The sequence below is a fragment of the Sapajus apella genome, unplaced genomic scaffold (assembly GCF_009761245.1).
Source record: "Sapajus apella isolate SASKATOON/1434 unplaced genomic scaffold, GSC_monkey_1.0 scaffold7, whole genome shotgun sequence".
NCBI classification, from domain to species: Eukaryota; Metazoa; Chordata; class Mammalia; order Primates; family Cebidae; genus Sapajus; species Sapajus apella.
In genome coordinates, this window is record NW_022436947.1 from 32,920,526 (window position 1) to 32,945,216 (window position 24,691).

General features: G+C 43.4%; 1 protein-coding gene and 1 long non-coding RNA gene across 3 annotated transcripts in view; one reads left to right on the forward strand and one right to left on the reverse strand.

Annotated features, from left to right (window-relative positions):
* LAMB1 (laminin subunit beta 1) overlaps nucleotides 1–24,691 on the forward strand; it is a 94,935-nt gene that overhangs the window by 51,862 nt on the left and 18,382 nt on the right. For both annotated transcript variants that reach the window (XM_032276303.1, XM_032276302.1), the window contains 7 exons: nucleotides 3,361–3,524; nucleotides 4,895–5,119; nucleotides 6,423–6,637; nucleotides 7,329–7,425; nucleotides 18,648–19,017; nucleotides 22,375–22,559; nucleotides 23,928–24,169. In XM_032276303.1, coding sequence (XP_032132194.1) covers nucleotides 3,361–3,524; nucleotides 4,895–5,119; nucleotides 6,423–6,637; nucleotides 7,329–7,425; nucleotides 18,648–19,017; nucleotides 22,375–22,559; nucleotides 23,928–24,169 — 1,498 coding nt within the window. The remainder of the gene's footprint in view (nucleotides 1–3,360; nucleotides 3,525–4,894; nucleotides 5,120–6,422; nucleotides 6,638–7,328; nucleotides 7,426–18,647; nucleotides 19,018–22,374; nucleotides 22,560–23,927; nucleotides 24,170–24,691) is intronic.
* On the reverse strand, nucleotides 19,060–22,375 carry LOC116550324. Its single transcript, XR_004268337.1, has 2 exons — nucleotides 22,082–22,375; nucleotides 19,060–19,124 (listed from the first exon to the last, which is right to left on the reverse strand). It is a non-coding gene; the product is annotated as an uncharacterized LOC116550324 (long non-coding RNA).

Here is a 24,691-nt window from a genome sequence, read left to right on the forward strand (position 1 = left end):
AAAAAAAAAAAAAAAAAGAAATTCTGTCTGTCTCAGCAGATTCTGGCCGAAGAGAGGAGTTGTGAAATGCTCCTGCCTAATTTAGGCCTAAGGAGAAACTAATTCAAATGGGATTAGTCATTTTTAATAGCTTTGTTTTTAAGAACATTTTATGCAACTACAGTTTCTGGGAGACTCTATAAAATATGCCTAAGTAGATCTGCTCTCCAGTCAGCAAGTGTCAGCTGAATAATCATTATGGATGTGCTCCATACATAGTAAGAAGAGGAGATAGAATGTGCCTCCATAACATTAATAGGATAGCTCAATAGATAAAAAATGGTCCATATGAAAACAGTGCCTGCCGACTTACACTGTTCATTACTAAGGAAGAAATGCAGACCATACTGTTAAAATTGGCTTTTGGGAGGATAATAGTCTCCACGTTTTCACTGTGATAAATTTTCTGTCTTCCAACATCCATTCACCCTATAGAAGATACTTGTTTTGTCACTTATAAAGCATTGCAGCAAGTGCTTCAGTCAGTGACAAAGTGACTCATCAGGCAAAAGAGAAACTCTTAGTGAAAAACTGAATATGTGATTAACTTTTGGCATGAAGATATTTATGGAGGCAAATATGTGGCTCTCAGCTCCATGCTAGAACAGTATTCAAGAATTTGGAGGTCCTAGAGAGTACCCCTTTCAGTAAAAACTATCCCTTCCAACCTCAAAATTGTGTTGTAAAAAGATAACAAGGACACAGTTACACAAGGAGGAAATTAATATATTGGGGTTATCTTTTTCTTTTCTGCCCTGTTTTCCGTTATTGTTTTTTCAAAAAGAGATGGAGACTAAGTGCAAGAGAAAGACATGAGAAAACAAGATTAACCGGGAGCAGAGAGGGCAGAGGGACCAGAGGTAAACAGCAAAGGGGGCTGCCACTGTGCTGATTCTGAATCGGCATTCACGCCGTGGAATGCATGTGAACGAACGTCGTGTCTGAATGGCATGGTTGATATCTGGGACCAGCTTTGGATGAAATTTGTAAAGCGTTTTGAGAAGGAGAAAGGAAGGTTGGGAGAAGGAAGGATTTTTAACTCTAGGTTCGGGTGGCAAACATACTTAAGTATTTGGAATTCTGCTACCTACTTTGAGCCAGTTTCTCATCATTCTTTTTTCTCATTCCAAGATAACCAGAGTTTCAATCTTATGAATTTAGAAAGAAACTCTACACTTACATTGTCCCCAAGGGGAGGCAAGAAATGAATACTCAATTTCTATCATAAAGTGTTTGGATTGCCTCCAAAAGACTTGAAAAACAAATTGAGTTGGAAATCCTTGGACCTCAGTTCCTGACCCAATTCTGCCTCTAATTTGCTTTCTAACCTTGGGTGAGTTAGAATATCCAGCTCTTTTTTCTTTTTTTGAGACGGAGTTTGCCTCTTGTTGCCCAGCCTGGAGTGCAATGGCACAATCTCAGCTCACTGCAGCTCTCTGCCTCGTGGGTTCAGGTGATTCTCCTGCCTCTACCTCCTGAGTAGCTGGGATTACATGGTTTTTTTGTTTTTGTTTTTGTTCTGTTTTGGTTTTTTTTTTGAGATGGAACCTCATTCTGTCGCTTAGGCTGGAATGCAATGGTATGATCTCGGCTCACTACGACCTCTACCTCACAGGTTCAAGTGATTCTCCTGCCTCAATCTCCCGAGTAGCTGGGATTACAGGCAAACACTACCATGCCTGGCTAATTTTTTGTGTTTTTAATAGAGATGGGGTTTCACCATGTTGGCCAAGCTGGTCTCAAACTCCTGACCTCTGGTGATCCACCCACCTCAGCCTCCCAAAGTGCTGGGATTACAGGCGTGAGCCCCCACAGCTGGCCAGAATATCCAGCTTTTCATAAGTCGAATAACTAGGTTGGATTAGATTGTCTCCAAAGTTCCTTCAAAATGTTATGTTGTAGGAAATTAAAAAGTAACCTAACTACCATTCACCTTGATAAGGAGGCTAAAATAGTAAAAGAATGCATTGCTAAAAGGACACTGAGTTCAAACTCTGGCTCATTATTTAACTAATTGTATAAACTTTGCAGACCCTTTGACCTCCATGTGTGTGTTGTCTTTAAAGGGTGGGATTGACATGTTGGATGTGTGAATTAGTAAGTAACATGCTTCATCCCTGCCTGAGTTTGGAGCCACCTGAGAGGCAAACACAGGGGCTACACAGCTGGAGAACACCCCTGTCACCCCCTTAGCTCCAGTACTGGGGAAAGCTGGGTTGTAGGACGTGGCTTTAGACCTGTGGCCACCGTGGGCTTGGCAGCACATCATCTGTCCTAGGCATGGGCAGAGGCGAGCAGGTATAAGCCACCCCCAGGAGGACAGACCCCCGTAACACAAGGAGGGGGCAGAACCAAGTGCTCAGGATAGGCAGGCAGCTGATAGAACTGTCAGATACACATGGGGAGAAATGGCCCTCCTCTGGGGAGCAATGAGTGAGGGGCCAGTTGAGGCCGTGGGTGTCACTCTAATGCAGTAGTCCTGCAAATAGGATCCCCAGATCAGGAGCATCAGTATCACCAGGGACCTACTGAATCAGAAACTCGGTGGGAGAAGCCCAGCCATCTGTGTTCACAGGCCCTCCAGGTGATTCTGACTGAAGCTAAAGTTTGAGAATCACTGCTACCATAGTACATCTTCCACATGAAAACATGAAGAGAGGCGGGTAGATCACCAGAGGTCAGGAGTTTGAGACCAGCTTAACCAACATGATGAAACCCTGTCTCTACTAAAAATACAAAAATTAGGCCAGGCTTGGTGGCTCATGCCTGTAATCCCAGCACTTTGGGAGGCCAAGGTGGGTGGATCACCTGAGGTCAGGAGTTCAAGATCAGCCTGGCCAACATGGTGAAACCCCAACTCGACTAAAAATACAAAGTTTAGCCAGGCATGGTGGCACATGTCTGCAATCCCAGCTACTGGGGAGGCTGAGGCAGGAGAATTGCTTGAATCTGGGAGGCAGAGGTTTCAGTGAGCCAAGGTCATGCCACTGCATTCCAGTCTGGGCAACACAGCGAGACTCATTAAAAAAAAAAATTAGCCAGGTGTGATGGTGCATCCCTATAGTCCCAGCTACCTGGGAGGCTAAGGCAGGAGAATCACTTGAACCCAGAACATAAAGGCTGCAGTGAACTGAGATCGTGCCACTGTACTGCAGCTTGGGTGACAGAGCGAGACTCTGTCTCAAAAAGAAAAAGAAAAGAAAAAGCAAACATGAGGAGTGGGAAGAATGTGCCCAAAGACAACAATGTTCAAGACTTCCCTTGGAATAGGTTTCTTAGAGTTGTGTGGTCATGGCCTGTTCTCTTCTGTGACTGGCGCAGGTGCTTGGCTGGTTACTATGGCGACCCCATCATTGGGTCAGGAGATCACTGCCGCCCTTGCCCTTGCCCAGATGGTCCCGACAGTGGACGCCAGTTTGCCAGGAGCTGCTACCAAGATCCTGTTACTTTACAGCTTGCCTGTGTTTGTAATCCTGGATACATTGGTAAGTTGTGTGCAGACTTTGGGAGGCAAAGAGGGAGGAAAAGATGTCTTTATGAGTTCATTGTTAATGAAAAAAGATGCAGAGTGAACCAATTAAGTCCATTTTTACAATCTTCAATTAAAAATCAAAATTAGAAAAGATGCCCTTTTCCTATTTGGCACATGGTGTAGAGTCAATTCATGAGACTCTGATAAGAATGTCATAACACAAAGCAGGAGAGCAAGCTCATGGAAATCTACAAACAAAACGCCGTGGAACATTCTTCTGTTATTAAACATGAGAAAGATGAACTTACATTTTACTTCTCCCTTTCTTTATCCAACTCCAGCAAAAGTATCTCAAAGCTGTGAGGTGACCAAATGGTGAGCAGAAGAAAGAAAAGAATATCATCCAGGGACTCACCAGATGGCTGAATACATTTGTCACTGTGATAATACTCCTACTATCTGTCAAGATTCAATTAATCTAGCTGGGTTGTAAAAACTCCCCCTTCATCCTTGAAGCCACTGTTACAAATACTAACTATGCTTATACATAGCTCAGTAAATATTTTTGGCATATAATTTCAGGATTTCTTGGGGAAATTGGTCATCATTAACCCATTTTTCAGGTTGCTCACAGAAGAGTGGTTACTTTTCAGTTTATTTAATTCTTGAATTAGGCCTGGTGCGGTGGCTCATGCCTGTAGTCCCAGCATTTTGGGAGGCTGAGGCGAGAGGATTGCTTGAGCCCAAGAGTCTGAGACCAGCCTGGGCAAGATGGCGAGACATCATCTCTACAAAAAAAAAAAAAAAAAATTTACAAAATTAGCCAAATGCAGTGGTGCAAACCTGTAGCTGCTGGGAAAGCTGATGTGGGAGAATTCCTTGAGCCCGGGAATTGGAGGCTGCAGTGAGCTGTTATCATGCCACTGCATTCCAACCTGGGTGATAAAGCAAGGCCCCATCTCTTTAAAAAAAAAATGTAATCCTTGGATTAGGATTTTAACATGAAGCTACGTTTCACATTGTTTTGCTCCCAATCCGCACTCCTGTGTGCTCCGAAGCTAAAGTCTCACGTGGTAGGACCCTTCTCCTTACTGTCCATGCCTGCTGTGGCCTCCGAAGCAGCTGCAGCACTGTGAGAGACTACAAAATATTCAGCTGGTGCAAAAGTTAGTGCCGTTTTTGCCACGGAAAGTCATACTTCCTTCCCTTCACAACTCAAAGCCTATTCTTTCCCCTTCAGATGCAATCGACCCGGGCTCTGTAAATACGCAGAGATGATGAAGCACTGCCGTGATCAGCTCTCTTTAGGCATCAGTGTCGGTGCACTGGTGAGTGCTTAGTTAATAAGCTAAACATCTTGTGCTTTGTTTTATCGGGTGACAGGTTCCAGATGTGACGGCTGTGCCTCAGGATTCTTTGGCAATCCATTGGAAGTAGGGGGGTCGTGTCAGCCTTGCCAGTGTCACAACAACATTGACACGACAGACCCAGAAGCCTGTGACAAGGAGACGGGGAGGTGCCTCAAGTGCCTGTACCACACGGAAGGGGAACACTGTCAGTTCTGCAGGTTTGGATACTATGGTGATGCCCTCCGGCAGGACTGTCGAAGTAAGATGCACATTTATTCTCCCGCTCCTTAGAATGACTTCCATGTTGGTTTTTTTTCCATTATCACCAGATTTTGTTGTTCTTGTATTTATTTCACTTGGAAAACATTTGTTCAGAGAGGTAAAATTTCACTTTCAACTAAAGAAAGATGATTTTTTTTTCTTTTTCTTTTTTGAGACAGAGTCTGACTCTGTCGTCCATGCTGGAGCACAGTGGCATGATCTTAGCTCACTGCAACCTCCGACTCCTGGGTTCACGCGATTCTCCTGCCTCAGCCTCCCGGGTAGCTGGGATTATAGGCACCTGCCACCATGCCCAGCTAATTTTTGTATTTTAGTAGAGACGGGGTTTTACCATGTTGGTCAGGCTGGTCTCAAACTTCTGACCTCAGGTGATCCACCCACCTTGGCCTCCCAAAGTGCTGGGATTACAGGCATGAGCCATTGTGCTGGGCCATTTTTTTTTCTTTACATCCACATTTTCTGGCAGGACTAAGGTCTCAAGATGTGACTCAGTGCCTGGGAGAGATGACAGGAAAGAAAAACCACGTAGCTGTCCCCATGATAAATGGCATCCAGTGAGTGTATTGATAGTATGTTCTTCCCATGAACTTGCTGGCTGGACGGAGTTCGAAGTCCTAAATGCCCACTCTGGTCCACACCTTTTCTAGTGGGACTGATGGAATATAGGTTTCAGCTTAAGGAAGAGAAAGAAGTAGCATCTCTAACATCTCTCTTGGACCTCTTTATTTCTCTCTCATCAAGAGATCAGCTAGCATTTCCTCCTGCTTCAGCTGCACAGCCCCAGGCTTCTGTCTTTGTTTATGCAAATGTGTGGAATGCTGGGGACCAGCAGCACTGGATTCCTTAAAAGCCTTAGTAGCTTGAAGGGCTTTTACCTGCTGTGTCCAACACGTTGATTACCACTGTTCCCTGCCGAGAGTTTGAAATTATGAGATATCTCAATTCCCATGGGCATATTTTCATTATTATTTCCAGTTAAATCTTAAATTTTAAAATGACTCACCAGCATCTTGTCAAATCTGTGTCTTTTGAGCATACTTTTAGGTGAAATGTGTCATTGTGTATATCTGGGAAATGTCAGAACTGTGTAAGACATCATAAGAACTTCTAAACAACAATAATTTTAGCTTTCTTTTTGAATCAGCTCCATTTCTTTCCTTCTTTGGATTTTAAGGTAAGATCTGAAGTGAATATCTTACTTAGCATTTAGATGTGGCTAACGTCTGCGTGCCTGTGTATTTGGGAGTGTGACAATAAGTAAATGCGATGTTCTTTTTCAGAGTGTGTCTGTAATTACCTGGGCACTGTGCAAGAGCACTGTAATGGCTCTGACTGCCAGTGTGACAAAGCCACTGGTCAGTGCTTATGTCTTCCTAATGTGATGGGGCAGAACTGTGACCGCTGTGCGCCGAATACCTGGCAGCTGGCCAGCGGCACTGGGTGTGGCCCATGCAACTGCAACGCTGCCCATTCCTTTGGGCCATCCTGCAATGAGGTGAGGGCTGCTGCTCGGGATGATGCCTTTACGAGCCCAGGTGTCAGCCTATGGTGGCTTTGGCCCAATTAGAGCAAGGTACCAGGTCACACAGCTTGGCAAACACAGCGTGACCTGGATCTCAGCCCCCATTGGTACCCCTTGGCTGGGTCTACATAACCGTGCACAGAGTCCCCATCATACACATCCACAGCATTTCAATAGAGGGCCCCAGCTGCAGACACAGACTCACATAGGAATGGACAAGGGTGTGCTATTTCTCGTCAGTACCTGGCCGCTGAAGCAGACTTTTTCCTTAGCTTCTCAGCTTGAAAAAACCCGTTAGCCATACCCAGCATTGTAAAAAGTGTTGTTGTTTCCGGACACATGCTAAGGAGGACATACTCCCTAAGTGTGGCGAGTCAGAGGTAGCCCAGGATTGTGGCTGATCTGTGAGGAAAAAAGTGAAGAAATATGTAAATAAATCACAACATACTGCAGAGCTTTCCAAGCCCTGTTGCAAAAGAGCAGTTAGATGCTGGCATGGGGCTCCTGACACCTACAATCAAAGTGGGAGGCCCTTTTCCTAGTGAGTGGAGACTTTCTCAGGTAAACAGTTCATCCCCACATCTAACTGGCAACTAGAAAAAAAAGATGACAACTGGCTTCTGGCCTGAAGCCCGCTTGACCAAGGTCTGTGTTCTGGCCGCAGTTCACGGGGCAGTGCCACTGCATGCCTGGGTTTGGAGGCCGCACCTGCAGCGAGTGCCAGGAGCTCTTCTGGGGAGACCCCGACGTGGAGTGCCGAGGTGAGGTGCGGGCATTCTCGTGTTGACTTGATTGGAGTGGAGGGAACGGGGGTTCTTCTGCAGGAGCCTTCTGTAAATTATAACACACAGTACACATTAATGTGTCTATAAAAACCTGTATTTCATTGCAAAAGAAATTAACACTGATTGTTTAAAAAAAACAATCTAACAAATCTAGCCCTGCCCATAAGTATAGGTAGTCAAGAGTGGATGTGCATACTCTCCCAGCCCCACACCCTGGGGTGATGTTTGTTTCTGTATGTTCGTAGGTGCGCACGTGCGCGCGCACACACACACACACACAGAGGTGCTTTTAAAAATACTTCTAACCAAAGTGGGACCATATGAACCATATGTTTGGCAAAGTGACTTTTTACCCCCTCTGAACAGTATTTTGTAGCCAGCTTCCTTAATGGCACAAGCAGTGGTAAATGGTTATCCTAGTAAGATCACTGGATTCAGCGGGTCAAGTAGACTCGCTGGCAGTTTAAGCTCTTGGCATCTGTGCGTAAGATAACATCCCCACCTGTGAAAACTGGAGGGCAACGTCAGAGCCTTCGTGCACAACAAAAGGTATGTGTAGTAGGGGCTCCTAGTCAGTTAAATGTGAACAAAACCCAGATTTTCATGTAGGCTTATGATTTTAAAAAAGACGCAGGGAAATGACATTGATGAACAAAAACTAGTTAAAATTATGTGACTCATAAGGATTCCTTAATTTTTATGCTATTGCAATTTTTCTTCACCTGGCAAATTATTTTTCAGATCTTAAAGTCCAAGTATTTATAGAAAAGATTGAATTTATATTCTTTGTTTCCCACTTGATTCTCTGTTTTTAATTTATCATTATGGATACATATTTCTATAGTTTCCTATGTGTTCTTTGGTATATTTGTTGCACATCTGAAATTATAGGTTGTGTTGGAGTCTTGCATTTTAAAGGGACCTTTTTCTTTTTTTTTGGATACAACTATAGCAAGAAATAATACAGATCTTTAAGTTAGCAACTCATTCAGTATCTCCTATAGAAGGTCAGGAACCTAGAAACTGTGTTCCTTCAGAGTGTAAACCCATCTGCTCCTTAACAGCAGAAAAAGCTCAGTAGGCAAGATCAGAACAAATTAGATATGATTTGTTTAAGTTGAGGTTTAGCCAGCAGGATGTGTATGGACCTCTGACATTAGATTAGGGTTTGTTTCACCGAGGGCATGAGGTTTGCTGTCAATAAACAGATACTTTCATTCTTCATTCTCTGAATGTTGGTTCTTAATGAGATCTGACATCCCCACTTCCATTATAAGGTATTGAAATCCAGTGGACCAGTTGTTCCAAGATGTCTCTTGAAAGTAAAGCTCTGCTTAAAATCTGGTTTTTCCAGGGCTCTAATCACTATTCTGTTAAATTCCTCAAACTTGGAATGCCCCAAGGCCTGATTTATTCCAGATAAAGGCTCTATCATGGCTCGTACCCTAATTCTGTCAGCATGTGTCATTGGCAAAATAGCTTTCTCTGCCAAAGCTTTCTGACCTTTGGCTCCATCTTAGCTGTGTTAGCAGGAAAGACCCAGGCTCAATCAGAGAATTGTTCATGTGGTCCTTAGAACTTGACTCCTTACCCTTTTATCTTTTCTTTAAACTTTCGCCTCTAAATCTGCCAGAGAAATTGTGGCTTATAGGAACTTTGTCAACTTGTTTGGGTCAAAAGTTAGATCCTGTTTTAGAAACTTTGTAAAGAGTGAGATTCATGGCATCATTGTTCGCCAACGTCTTTGTTCATTTGATCCAGAAGAAAGGTCAGCTCATTACGTAAGAAACTTTTCATCAGGAAAAGCAAACAAGCGATAAAAAGCAGAAACTAAGTGTTCTGCAAAGAAACCTCATTTGTATAAGGAGAATGTATTGAAACTGGATATGTCTGTTCCTTTTTGCTCCTCCCCTTGGCATTTCCTTTTTTTCTTTAAGACAATCATAGAAATTTAGTTAATGGCGGAACTACAAAGATCACCTGACTTTATGGCTTGCCCATTGTGCTGGCTGACCTCAGTGGCGTAAGGGCAACAGGGACGCAGACAGATGACGAGATCCCATAGCAAAGGGCATAGGTCCTGGAGCCAGGCTACCCGCATTCACTTAAAGCAATTGGTACTTCTGTATTAGAAGAAAACAAAGTCCCTACCCATCTCCCCCACCCAGCATACTTCTCTCTTTACTCAGCTTGATAGGAATCTTTCCAATCCTCTCTGCATTTATATGTATACATCATCCATATTCATGACCCTAATATTAATACCCATTGATAACCAGTCAGCTCACACCAGCAAGAAAAAGTTAGTTTCAAGCCCTCTGGAGGTATTACAGAAGCTTCTCGAAGGATGTGAGCACAAGTGAAAATACCCTAAGAGATATTTTCAGGTTGTAGATCTAGGTGTTCCATTTTCCCCTTGTTTTCACTCTAGATTGTCATCTTGCCAGCCTTATCTTTAGAGTTTTTGGTTTTTTTTCATGGAAGACCAGAAAGCCCCTTTCCCCAAAGTGTTAAAATCTGGGGTGAAGGCAGCTGGCCTCGTTGCAAACTTTGGCAATTTAAAGTTATAAAATGTTGGCTGGGCATAGTGGCTCACGCCTGTCATCCCAGCACTTCGGGACGCCAAGGTAGGTGGATCACTTGAGGTCAGGAGTTCGAGACCAGTCTGGCCAAAATCGTGAAACCCCGTCTCTAATAAAAAATACAAAAATTAATCAAATGAGGTGGCGCACACCTCTAATCCCAGCTACTTGGGAGGCTGAGTCATGAGAATTGCTTGAATCCGGGAGGTGGAAGTTGCGGTGAGCTGAGATCACACCACTACACTCCAGTCTGGGTGACAGAGCAAGACTCTGTCTCAAAAAACAAAAAGTTATAAAATGTTGGGGTGTCTTTCTTTGGGGTATTAGGGTAGACATTATCTCTCCTTTGTGCCCACAGTGGCTGAGCTGGGGTGGAGACATTCGGAAATCTGGGGGCAGGGGGGTATTTTGGGTCATCACCATGATAGGGCCTTTGCTATAGCTACTTGGTATGCAGGAGCCAAGGATAATAAATGTCCCACAGTGCTTAAGGCAGTCTCTCAAACAGCGAATGTGTTGGATCCTCATTGCTTTTGACACTCTTTGGAAAAAGCTCCTAACCTACAAAGCACCCGAGAGAGTGAGAATTGATTTGAGTGGACAATGGGGGATTGATTGATGGCCAGCTAGGGGGCTTGGTATATACAGGGTGGCAGCAGGAGCAGGACCAGTGTGGCCTGTGAAGGCAGGAGCCAAGATGCAGAGGCAGACAAGGCTCAGGGTTCTGTTTGTGCTAGAACGCATTCACGAATGGAAACAGGAAGACAGGGGCTTTCTGAAGGGATGGGCCCAGAGATCAGCAGGGACAAGAAGAGGTGTCATCCAGAATTAGATGGAGCTATGTGAAAAGAACATCGACCCTTTTCTCCAATTATGTAATTACTTGACAAATATGTTTTCAGTTGAATTGGTTTGTTCAAGGGCAGAAATTTAGACTTTCTGGTGCCAATTAGCTAACAATATGCTTATAGAAAGATTTAAGTCATAGCTAAGTACTCTCCTTATGGAAAAAAAAGAAGGAAGTTATGTAAAAGACAAATGAGTTGAGGCTCCAACTTACAGATTGTTGAATGTTCCTATTGTCCAGACGGGTTGGGGCTGTGGGCCGATGGTGCCAAGCCTGAACAAGCCCACCAGTGTGCCGGGATGGAGAGGGAATCTCATCCACCCACCATGAACGTGCTGGAGAAAACAGCCTGGAGCGCTGCATTGTCCTCCTCGGGAGTCAGAGGGTCACAGGAGGAATCTTTCTGTTGATTCATAGACAGCAAAAAGGGAGGGTGAGGTTTCCATGTGGGGCCACTGGCTCTTGGAAAAGGGCAGTGTCTGTAAACCCAGACGAACTGGAAATGTGGCGCATAGGCAAGAGGACCCGGGTAGCGGCCACTTCCCCATCATGCTGCTGTTCTCATTTCATGTTTCTTGAGTAGAAAAACACAGTGGGTTCTTTTGCGCAGACATTAATCTTTAGAATGCCTGTATTTTCTTATGTTGGGATTTTTTTTTCACAACCACCTACCTTAATATTTCCATTGTGACTCAGAAAATCAGACTTCATTTGATTCCTTAGAGAACTATAAATACTGTTGTCAGTATAGCGAAGTCTTGTCTTACATAATTCTAATTACAGATTGTGTTCTCAGAAGTGGTAGGCTAGACCAGAGCTGAGCAGACCGCAGCAAATGTCCACATCCCACCCCCTGCCCATAGTGGGAAATGAAGTTTTCCCACCCACTTGTTTATGTATTTTCCATGGCTGTTTTTGGGCAGCAATGCCAGAGTCAAGTCATCATGACAGAGACACAATGGCCTGAAAGCTGGAAAGATTTACTATTTCAATGTTTACATTAAAACTTTATGATCCCTGTGCTAGACGGGCAGCTCATTTCTGCAGGTGAAATTATATTCATCCTCCAACTTGCATTCTAAAACTGAAGTTATATTACTGAGGCCAAAAAAAGGGAAAGGATAGAAGAGAATGTCAGAAAAAAAGAAAATCCCATGTAAGAGATATAAATTATTTAAATTGCCCTTGCTTTTAGTAAATAGCAATGCCTAGGTAAAGTGTCAGTAAACTTCTTGGCATTGCAGCAGATCCTGGAGTCCCATGTAGCTTTGAGACAAGGTCCATGGCAGAAGAGAACCCCATTACCTGAATCTTAGGGTGTAGCACTTTCTCTGTTCCAAGGCAAATTTAAGTTTTCAACAGAAAGGAGGATAATCAGCCAAACACTGAGTGATCAGTGGTGCAGAGTGGGGAGTGGACACGGAAGAGCTAATACTGTCTGCCACTTGCAGGCTGTTTGGGGACATGTGGTACATAGAGTGAAGTAACGGAATAGCAGACAGCTGTGGTACAACCTTTTCCATGGTCAGAAGACGGCAAGATCCGTAGGAGCTGGACTCATTAGGGAAGGGTTTGCAGAAACGATTAGCTCTAGTGGCCATGTGCTGAGTGCTGAGCACTTGTAGGCACATTATGTAAATATTCTTAATTTTATCCTTGCAAAAAAAACCTATGGGGGTAAGTATCGTCTCCATTTCACAGTTGACGAACCTCAGACTCAGAGAGGTTAAGTGACTTGCCCAAAGGCATACCTCGAGCGAGGAAAGAACTGGGATCTGAAGCCAGGCTTGTGTGGCCCTGCTCTTTTCACAGGCCTGGGGGTCCTTGTTGACAGGTGGTATTTAGAGAGGAAATTATCATCCTAGCTAAAGGATAATAAAGATAACATGAAGCTGCCCTTGGAAACAGTCTTAGCTGGAGAGTCATGGAGAGATCTGGTTTTACCAGATTGTGAAAAGCCTTCAGTGCCAGGCCATTGAGGGTACACTTTGTTCAGTGGGCACAGGAAGTCTAGAGGAGGAAAGGGAAGGATGTAACAGAAGCAGGCAGGTTAGGTCTATGTGATAAGTGGGTACATTTCCCATTCTGGCGTTGACTTGCCAGTGTTTTCCTCTGGACCTTCGTATCTTTAAAATCGGTAGAATAGCTTTCATTTACCTACCTTGTGAAAATTATGTTTTAAATAAGAAAACTTAGTAAAAATAGAGGAAACCTACTGGCCACAGAACAGAGAATGTACTTACTGGTGAAAGTAGAATTATGGCTTGTAAAATGACCATCTCATTTAAAAAATACTGTTATTCATCTTCATGATTTGTTCATCTTAAAAATTAGGCAACAACTTTTGCTATATATGCTCTCCTTTCCAAGAGAAAGTTTCTGTTTCTCTGCATGTAATCCCCATTTGCTTTTTTTTTTTTTTTTTTTTTTTTAGACAGAGTTTTGCTCTTATTGCCCAATAGTGCAGTCTCAGCTCACTGCAACCTCCACCTCCTGGGTTCAAGCAATTCTCCTGCCTCAGCCTCCCAAGTAGCTGGGATTATAGGCATGTGCCACCACACGCTGATAATTTTTGTATTTTTAGTAGAGAGGGGGTTTCACCATGTCTGTCAGACTGGTCTTGAACTCCCGACCTCAGGTGATCTGCCTGCCTGGGCCTCCCAAAGTGCTGGGATTACAGGTGTGAGCCACCGCGCCAGGCCCCAAATATCCAGTATCTTTTTCTTTTCTTTCTTTTTTTTTTTAGACAGGGTCTCTCTCTCACCTGGGCTGGAGTGCAGCGGCACAATCTCAGCACTCTGTAACCTCTGCCTCTTGGGTTCACAATCCCATTTCTTAAAGCAAAACTGCTTTATGTAGGTCATTTGGATTCTGATTCCTTTCTGGTAAGAAAGAAACCCAGCTGGACCTCGTCAGCTACAGCCTGCATAGTCAGTTCATAGTTTTTCAGATCCAGGTGGGTGTGTGAGATGTTGAGGGAATCTCCTTCGTACTTTAGTGTCCATGAAGTTTTACTAAATTGTCAGGTAAACTGACCTTTCTGCTTCAGCCACATGATGGGAGTTTTACTGAAAATATTCTTGGAGTGGAGGTGTCTTTTTACAAGGTTGTAAAATGTGAGCCTTCTGGTGCCTGCCTCTCAGGTGACCCCAAGAGAAGCAATTCTGGAAATTCAATAGCCAGGGAAGGAAGCACATGACCAGGGACTTCAGCTTGAAATCAAACCCTGGTGCATTTGGGACTAGTTATTTGGCGCCCTTCCGGAGAGCCAGGCCCAACTTTTCAATAATGAGACTGTAATCCAGTCATCTGTGAGATTTGATGGTTTACTTTTCAGTTGGGGAAAGGAATGTTAGTCAGTTTGCCTGAACTGGTTGTGCCTTCTGGAGAGAGCCGGAGCTCTGCTGACTCTTTGGAACTCTTGCGCAGGTTCATTTCCCTTGGCCAGATAGAGGGAAGCCTTATTTGCCTTTTAAGTCTTTCAGTGTTGGGCTGTTTTCCCCTTAAAGTTGCCTGTGACAGAATGGGAGCAAGACATGCCTTTAGCAATGAAATAAATGAAAAATGATCAGGGAAATTAAATCAACATATGCATGCATTCCTTGCCCCAAGCATGGATGCAGCAAAAACCTAATATTTAGAACTGAACAAAGGTGTACCTTTGCATCATCTATGGGAAAGGAGTAATTGTCTAAGCAAACTACAAGCATATGCAGCCCTGCCTCAGTTGTGTCAAGCCTGAGGGACACAGGGGTGAGTAGGCCCCAGAGACTGCCCCACCCTGACCAGTGGCTGGGCCCCGCGGGGTAGGGGCATGTAAGGTAGTCTTGTTACAAATGGTGTCACTCTTCCTCTGTTACATAAGTCCTGAGATTTGTGCATCAGCGTACAGTGGTGAACTTCCAAAGTCATGGTTCTGCTCCAGCTCCACCCTTTGAAGGGTCAGAGACAGACACACATACATACACATGCACGCACGTGCTCCCCTCTCTCTTTTTCTCTAACATACAGAAGGTGGGCAGAAACAACTGGGAAAGTAACAGTCAGTGCTCCACAAGATGGGGTCTCGTAACTCTGAACATCAGTATCTCCTGGGAACTTGTTATAAATAAAAATAATTCTGAGCCCCACCTAGACCTACTGAATCAGAATCTGGGAATGGGAGGAGAGTGGAAAAGCGATCTGTTTTTTTATGAACTTTTCAGGTGATTCTGATCCCTACCCAAGTTTAAGAGGTGAGGACCCAGGTGACTCGGGTAACTTCTAACTTTCTGGAAGATGACTAAATTTTACCAAATGATAATGAAAATCTATTTCTAAAATCTAAACAACATAAACTTTTAAGGTACTAAGCTCTTTAAGTTATTCGTAAATTATCTAAATTCTTCCTAATCTCAGAAATCGATTATTGTAGTGGTTTTCCCAAGGCTTTCTCATTATTTCTCTGGGGTGTCACTGGCATTGACTTCCACTAAGAAAAGATCTCATGTCAAATGACTTTGGTTACAAGTGGATAAAAACAATGTAAAACAAACAAAGTTTTCCTGCAGAACTCTTCTGAGTCTATATTATGCTGACACTTGTTTTTAATCTTCAAGAAAGGATATAGAATTTTTCATCATGGGAGACTTTTTTCAAGGAACACATCACAGAACTGATGTTCTACAGATCACCATTAAAGTTGTCCATGATTTTCCTGAGCAGCTTCCTGATTCATTATAAGAATGTTCCCCTAAAGAGAAAAATGAAACATACCTTAAGTGCCTGGAAAGAAAGAATCTGTCTTTTGAAAAATACACACCCAGGCCGGGCATGGTGGCTCATGCCTGTAATCCCAACACTTTGGGAGGCTGAGGAGGGTGGATCACGTCAGGAGTTTGAAACCAGCGTGACCAGCATGGTGAAACCCCATCTCTACCAAAAATATAAAAAATTAGCCAGGCATGGTGGCACATGCCTGTAATTCTAGCTACTCAGGAGGCTGAGGCAGGAGAATTGCTTGAACCCGGGAGGCGGAGGTTGCAGTGAGCCGAGATCAATCATGCCATTGCAGTCCAGCCTGGGCGACGGAGCAAGACTCCATCTCAAAAAAAGAAAAGAAAAAAAAAAAACACACATACACACCCAAGTTTTACTTTTGAAATCCTAAGGTTTGGTTTTGAAAACCCCAGGCACTAAGGAAATGATATGTTTTAAAATCCTAAAGGTTAAAGAATTAATATTCTAAACTTCAAATTTTTGAACAATCACGTTATTGGCAAATACATAAAAATAAACATATGACCAGGACCACTGTTATTCCCCTTTATCCAATGGAAATACAATCAAGCATCACTCTTAGCAGAAGACTACCAGGCACTTGTAGGGACACAAGAAGTGATAATAAAAACTATTTATTGAATGCTTGCTACAGAACAGATGCTCTTCTAAGCACTGTGTAATAATTTTATCTTGAGAGCAATCCTGTAGTTATTACCTCTTCTTACAGATATGGAAGACATGACTCCGTTTCCTAATTATCCAGGGTCACATCACAAGTGTGGGGAAGGCAGGACTTACAACCTCAGTCCACAGCTCATGCTCTTAACCACAATGCTGTGCTCCTCAAACCTGCCACTGGACAGCTTGGAAGGTAGCGGGAGAACAAAGGCAATCAAAAGATAAACTAGCAATGCAAGACAGGACGTGGGGAGGGCCAAACGAATGGGCCGCAGACACATGTGGGCAGAAAGGATAGTGGAGCTGTAGCAGCTCTCGGGGCCCTCGGTATAAGTGGTTCTGGGACATGTTCCATCAGGATGTTTTTCGGAGGCAAATCGCAGCTACTGACTCGATTTTATAAAGAGATTTGAGAAAGCACGAATCTGTTGTGCTTTGCCACAGTTGACACTGAGCTTCAGGAGCATTATTGTCTTTTATAAAGGGATGTAAGTGTCCCTTGCATGCCTAGACTAAAATGAGGTTGGAGCTTCATTTGGCAAAGACGTTTGGATTCTGATTGCAAGTGAACACTGTGCCCGACGCTGAAGAAGAAAAAATGGTTTAAGGTGTGCCTCTGCCCTTGGAGCCCACAGTGCAGCTAGGGAAATAAGATGGTATGTTACTTTATTTATTCCTACCTTTCCCCAGAGTGGGTAGAAGCCCAGCGATAAGATGTTATCATAAGTCCTTTTGTTATTCAGACCCTATATAAATACTTTTAAATGTCAGGTGTTGATATAAAAATGTTTTGGTCTCCTGAAACTTGGAAATCTAAGCCAGGGTTCGAGGGCACAGCCATTGTGCTAAGTAATGTCAGCCACAGCTACTGGCCAAGAACAGATTTTGTCCTGTACCGCGTGTGATTTTACCCTGTGCCACTTGGCTTTGCATAAGGTACCAGCCCTGTTGGGCCTGTGAGAGACTGAGACTGAATGGATGGCTCCTAAGATCCTGGGTTGTAGGACTTGCAGTCTTCATCACAATAGCAGACACCCGTTATACTTAGATTATACTTAGTTGAAGGCCTTTAAACTAAGTATTTTTATTTTTATTTTTTTTATTTTATTTATTTTTTTTGAGACGGAGTTTCACTCATGTTACCCAGGCTGGAGTGCAATGGCGCAATCTCAGCTCACCGCAACCTCCGCCTCCTGGGTTCAGGCAATTCTCCTGCCCCAGCCTCCTGAGTAGCTGGGATTACAGGCACGCGCCACCATGCCCAGCTAATTTTTTGTATTCTTAGTAGAGACGGAGTTTCACCGTGTTGACCAGGCTGGTCTCGATCTCTTGACCTTGTGATCCACCCGCCTCGGCCTCCCAAAGTGCTGGAATTACAGGCGTGAGCCACCGCGCCTGGCCTTAAACTAAGTATTTTTAAAAACGCTTTGGGGTTTTTTTGTTTGTTTGTTTTTTGAGACAGAGTTTCGCTCTGTCGCCCACGCTGAGTGCACTGACATGATTTCAGCTCACTGCAACTTCCACCTTCTAGGTTCAAGCGATTCTCCTGCCTCAGCCTCCCGAGTAGCTGGGACTACAGGCATGCCCAGCTAATTTTTTTTTTTTCGTATTTTTAGTAGAGACGGGGTTTCACTGTGTTAGCCAGGATGGTCTCGATCTCCTGACCTAGTAATCCACCTCCCAAAGTGCCGGGATTACAGGCGTGAGCCACACGCCCAGCTGAGTTTTGTTTCGATGATGTTTATTGCAATTATTTTGTGGCAAGATACAGTCAGGTACGTTAGCAGCTGCTCATTTGTGATGTATCCGATGCCAGATGGCACGTTACCAGGATATAACCTGGATTGTCTGTACAGACATGGTCTGTGGGGAAATCCTAATAAGACGGAGGCACAGGTAGGATGGAGGTGAAGAGTATAGACTCCGGAGTTGCGAAGAGCTGAATCCTAATCCTGGCGGGGCCTTTTCCTTGCAGTGAGACTTTGGGCATGTTATGTAATCTCTCTCATCTCTCAGTTCCCACATCTGTGAAAGTGATTATTATAACACCTATCCCATAGGGCTGTTGTGAGACTTAAATGGAGTCATTCATGTAAAATATTTCTGTTAGCTGTTAATTTTTTAAAGATTATTACTGCTAAGAAGGGGTTAGCAACCACTGAAATCACGCCTGTGCTAGAGGAAGCTGCTACAGTCTCTACCTGAGCCGGTGGTAAATTGATGGTTGACACCTTCCCATTTTCACAGCAAAATGAGGATTCTGAATGCCACATCTTGTCACTGAGGTTCATGATCAAGTAGATCAGCTAGCATTGCTCCTTCCCTTCTAGCCTGTGACTGTGACCCCAGAGGCATTGAGACGCCACAGTGTGACCAGTCCACTGGCCAGTGTGTCTGCGTGGAGGGTGTCGAGGGTCCACGCTGTGACAAGTGCACGCGAGGGTACTCAGGGGTCTTCCCTGACTGCACACCCTGCCACCAGTGCTTTGCTCTCTGGGATGTGATCATTGCCGAGCTGACCAACAGGACACACAGATTCCTGGAGAAAGCCAAGGCCTTGAAGATCAGTGGTGTGATCGGGCCATACCGGGAGACTGTGGACTTGGTGGAGAAGAAAGTCGGTGAGATAAAAGACATCCTGGCGCAGAGCCCGGCAGCAGAGCCGCTGAAAAACATTGGGAATCTCTTTGAGGAAGCAGAGTAAGTAGCTAATGAGCCGGAGTAACAACTCACAGTATTTTCCAGCTTTTTGAATAAACAGCAAAGATTTCCTGGCATGGTGCTTCCATCAGAAGGTTTGGTTAGTCCTGTGGGTGAAAACAGATTCTGGGTCATTTATTTTCCAGCAGTCTTGACTGGTCATTTGGGTCAGTGAATGCTGGCACATCCGTGGGGACCAGCCTTCTGGAGGCTGCAGTGCAGAACATGCAAGCATTATATTCAGTGCTCCTCCTTGCAAATCATGTTCTAAGTCAGTAAAATGGAAGGAATGCTGGATTTAGAAGACAGAGATCCATAACTGAGTGTTGGCTCTGATGCCAGGCTTGTGAACGTGTGTGACTCAATAACTGAGCCTGTATTTTCTGTCCTGTGGAGAAGGGGTAGGATAATATATGTCATTACCTTACGGAGAAATGAAAGGATTGATATATAAAATGACAACAGGATTGCAAAAAAAATATAAATTGTTAAGTATTGCTACTATGGGGGAAATTCCATGACCTCAAGTAAGACTCCTTACTTCAAGTTTTTTCTGCTTCTCCACCATTGGTCCACCAGACCAGTGCTTCATTTATCTAGTTACAACAATGCCTCCACGCTAAAAGTCCTCATCCCACCTACTCTGGGTAATCATCCTTCTGATTGGACAGTGTTTATTTTGTTAGAGGAAGCCTAGAGAATGGAGCCGAGTGACACTGAACTTGCAAGGATCATTTTTCTACCCTTTCTCCTAGCCTCCCCTCTCTTGCCCCTAAACTCCTTTAGCCAAAAAGGACCCCCAAAAACAGCACAATAAGACCTAAGTGGTAAAGGACAGAAAAAGGAAAGGCTGTGAAGCATCTGTGCTTCCCTAGATGCTATGGTTTTTTCATTCAGTCTCACAACTAGGCCTGAGGGGACCGCTTCACAGTTAAATCCTTACATTGAGGTGTTTATATTACAAAATGACAGTAACATTTTTGTGTGTGTGATGATGTAATATTGGGGTTTAGGGGTTCAGGGTGCCCTTAGCTTCCCTGAGAGGACGTTTCTTCAGGTTCTAGCCCTCTTAAGAATGAGAGAGGAGACCATGGCGCAGGGCGCAGGGCGCAGTAAGTGCCAGACTCTAAAGTGTTTGTAGAAAGTGATTTATTTAGAGAGAGAAACAGCTCTCACACTGAGTGAGAGAATCCAGAAAGATGGAATCCTGGAGAGGAAAGCAGCTTCCACACTGAGTGGAAGGGAATAGGGAGAGAGATGGAGTTTAGGAGGGAAGACAGGCTTCCACGAGAGAGTGTGGAAGGGAACTCCAGAGGGGAAATCCAGGAAAGAGAAAAACAGCTTCCACAAGAGTGTTCGTGGAAGGGGATCTAAACATGGAGTGTGAAGGGGTGTGGAAGAAGGGGACTTTTAACCTGGGAGGAACCCCCACCTTGTCCAAGACCCCAGGCCAATGAAAGGAGTTCCTTAGAACTTCTGCTGGAGTGACTGACTCTTAGTTTCTTCATGCGCCCACGAAATTTAAACATAAAGCATTAAGCCTCTCAGATGGAGAAAGATGGGAGTGGGGCATGGTGCTAGGAAGTTCTTGCCCTTAAAGCTATGCCCCCTTGTGGACTCAGAAAGAGAACACCTTACTCAATGAGACTTTAATCAGCATCTCTAAGAAGCCAGAGGGACTTTTCATCTCATACCATGCATGAGTAGCAGAGAACAGCAGACATTAGCTCAAGTGACTTGAAGGAGGTCCTTCCTAGACCTAGATTTAAAGTAACTGGCTCTTGATATCAAGCCTCAGGTTTTAGGCTCAAGACCATGTAGCTGGCCAGAGTGTTAGGAAATGTCTGCTGTAGGGTGACAATGCATTTAATGAGGCATTTTACCTCACTGAAAAGACTAAGCCTCCTAATGTGCAGAAATCACAGTTTTGGCAGGCCATGGTCCAAATGCAAGCCCATTTAGGAAATGATTCTTGGCCTGGGTCTTACTCACCTCTGGGAGAAAAAAAAAAAAAACAATCTGTGTCCTTGAGAGCCTGCCAGGAGAGAGATTACATTCCCAAAACAGCTCTGTTTCTGCCCTCACTATTCATTTAACTAGACAGATTATAATAATCACAGGAAAACTAGTTCCATTACTCCTTTTCTCAACATGCTATCCAAGGATACATGTTGTAGGAACCAGAGTGGCCCTATTTTAAAATATGATGTTAGATTTGCTTGTTTAAAAAAAAAATGTAACATTTTATGAGGCCTGAGAAGAAATTAAAACCTTCTATGAGTCAACTGATTAATAAAAGCAAAGCACTGAAAAAAGAAACTATGTATATTATCCTCAGGAAAAAAGGCACTGAAATATAACTTAATCTACTATTTTAAACAATCCCTTTAAGTACTTTTTGTTTGAATTGGGCTACGGTTTTTTCTCAGCCTTACACAGCACTTTTCTAATGGCTCCCAACCTTTCAGCATCTTTACATTTTTCTGATTTTTTATACTAATGTATCCCTGAGAAGACAATTATATTCAATTAGGTGAACCAATAATACCCAGAGGTAAAGTCTGCTGAAATACTACTTTATGATACACATACAACCCCAACTACAGCCACCTAGAGCACACGCAAGTGCACACACAGACACAGAGTGTACACAATAATATACAAATAGATGTTGAAAGTACAGCTTGGTAGATTTGAAGATACAAAACAAAATGCAGTTTAGATTCCAAATGAAATACTGTGAAAACTGAATGTATTTTTTCATTCTCGGTAGATGCTACTTCCTTATAAAAAATAAAAAGGCTGGTAACAGATGAAGGAGGCTTCTCTGATGGAAGAGAGGTGTATGAAAGCTGATATTTGTGGCTGTTGTCTTTGTGGCAGGCTGTAGGGCTTCCTCTCTGCATGTTCCATCTTGAAGGAGATCCCCGAGGCTTAGGGAAGAATGTTTTGGGTTGGTGGCTGGGAGGCCTAATTGTACACTGGAGTCATTTATGTCTTGAGTTTTCACAATTGTAAGCGCTCAAAGCTGCTTGTGAATGGAGCTGGACCTCCACACACTGACCTGTGCTCATGTTACAGCAGAAATTTGGAATTCCTCAAATGGTTTGTCTGCTGCAACTCAGCTGAGTGGTACTTCTGTGTTTCTCTTAAAAGTCTCTGAACAAAGAAAAATTGTTAGATTTAGTGCAATCTGTTATGATAAGGAAAATAAAACCAGCACTTAGAGATGAAATGTTACAAATTACTGAATTGGTTTGAAATTTGTAATGGATACAGTACTAGTAGAAAATATGAAATGTAAGAGTTCTCCCTTGGTTTTATTTTATGTAGGTAAGCTTAACTTTCTCTTTACAGGAAACTGACCAAAGATGTTACAGAAATGATGGCTCAAGTAGAAGTGAAATTGTCTGACACAACCTCCCAGAGCAACAGCACAACCAAAGAACTGGATTCTCTACAGACAGAAGCTGAAAGCCTAGAAAACACTGTGAAAGAACTTGCTGAACAACTGGAATTTATCAAAAACTCAGATATTCGGGGTGAGCATTTTTTGGTGCAAATACTCAGTCCCAGACAATGGATTTAACATTCTGTCTAACCTTTTAATGTAACACTTTTGCAAAAATTTTCTAATAAATTTTAAAACTTTTGCTCATCCAGTTTCTGGATCAAAGTCCCCATTTTCCAGAGTGGGACTTGGGCACAGAGAACCTAAAAGACATAGCAAAGGTCCCACAGAGTGAGTGGCAATAGTTGTATTCAAATGGTATCCACTTCCTGGTTTTTTTCTCCAGTTGGTAGTTTAATCCTGGCCTCTTCTTGGCAGCGAATTCTTTGGGATAGTTAAGGCATTAATACTTCTGCAAATGCTTTCACATTCAAGAATGCTGCTTAGTCAGAAAAAACATTTTTGCAAATCACTATTGATATCATACATACCTTATAGGATCCTCAGCAAAAAGTGAATGTGGAAATATGTTACATCATTCTGTCCTACTATCCATGCTGTTTCATGCATGACTGCTTTTGGACTAGATTCCTAAAGCTAAAACATGTCATGCTGTTATAAATAATACAGTCATCCCTTGGTATCCATGGGGTGGACCCACTGCAGAAACCAAAATCCACAGATGCTCAAGTCTGTTATATACAATGGCATAGTATTTGCACATAAACTATGCACATGCTCCTGTATGCTTTTCTTTGTTTTTTAAAGAGACGGGCTCTTGCTACATTGCTCAGGCTAGTCTTGAACTTTTGGTCTCAAGTGATCCTCCTGTCTCAGCCTCCTGAACAGCTGAGATTATAGAGCTGAACCATCACACCCAGCTTTGCTATTCCTCCAGTATACTTTAAAATCTCTAGATTACTTAAAATATCTAATATGATGTAAATGCTATGCAAATAGTTGTTATACTTTGTTTAGGAAATGACCAAAAAAAAAGTCTGTACACATTCAATACAGACACAACCATCAGTCTTCCAAATGCTTTCCATTCACAGTTGGTTGAATACATATATGTGGAATCTACAAATATGGAGAGCTACTATATTAGTCATTTGAGTGGACCTGAATAAAAGATTGAGAAAAGTCATCTGGTCAATCTTCAGGCTGCCTGACACCAACTATTTATAAAGAACTGGATGTTTGCTTGTGTATAGAAACAAGATTGCATGATTTTCTTAATTTTTCACTTTTCACCCAGATGTTTGCATACTCCAGAGCCTGGAGTAGGTGCTAATGGGACAAAACATATTCAGTGCTCATGAAAAGAAAACTGTAATTCACATTTTTTCTTGAATTTTATAGTAAATTTAGGACCTGAAGGCATCAAATATAGACGCTGCTTGGGGACAAAGCCTCGTACAATGAGGTTAACTGTGGGCAATTTCTTTTCCTACCCTAGGTGCCTTGGATAGCATTACCAAGTATTTCCAGATGTCTCTTGAGGCGGAGGAGAGGGTGAATGCCTCCACCATAGAACCCAACAGCACTGTGGAGCAGTCAGCCCTCATGAGAGACAGAGTAGAAGACGTGATGATGGAGAGAGAGTCCCAGTTCAAGGAAAAACAAGAGGAGCAGGCTCGCCTCCTTGATGAACTGGCAGGCAAGCTGCAAAGCCTAGACCTTTCAGCTGCTGCCGAAATGGTAAGGTCTGGGGGTTTGTCCTTACTACTCTGGCGCTGAGGAAAAAAAACAACAAGCTTTCTCTTTGTTATAGTTTGCAAATGAATCAGCAGGAGTGAAACTTCTAGGCTGAGGTCTCTGGACCAGGGAAGGGGGTATCTGTAACCAAGCCAGATTAAAAACAGCATAGTATCGGTTTCCAGCCTTCCCCTCTTCTGTTTCTCTGTGGTCCTCAACTAAAGAATGAATCATGACTGTGTGCCATACTGTTTTATCTATTCAGTGACATCTCACTGAAACTTGATCCTTTTTACACTGTGGACGTTGAATATTTTTTTTCCTAAGTAGGGACAGGGTCTCATCACATTGCTTAGGCTAGTCTTAAACTCCTGGTCTCCAGCAGTCCTCCCACATCAGCCTCCCAAAGTGCTGTGATTACAGGCTACCCACCACACACACACACACACACACACACACACACACACACACACACACACTCTCTCTCTCTCTCTCTCTCTCTCTCTCTCTCTCTCTCTCTCTCTC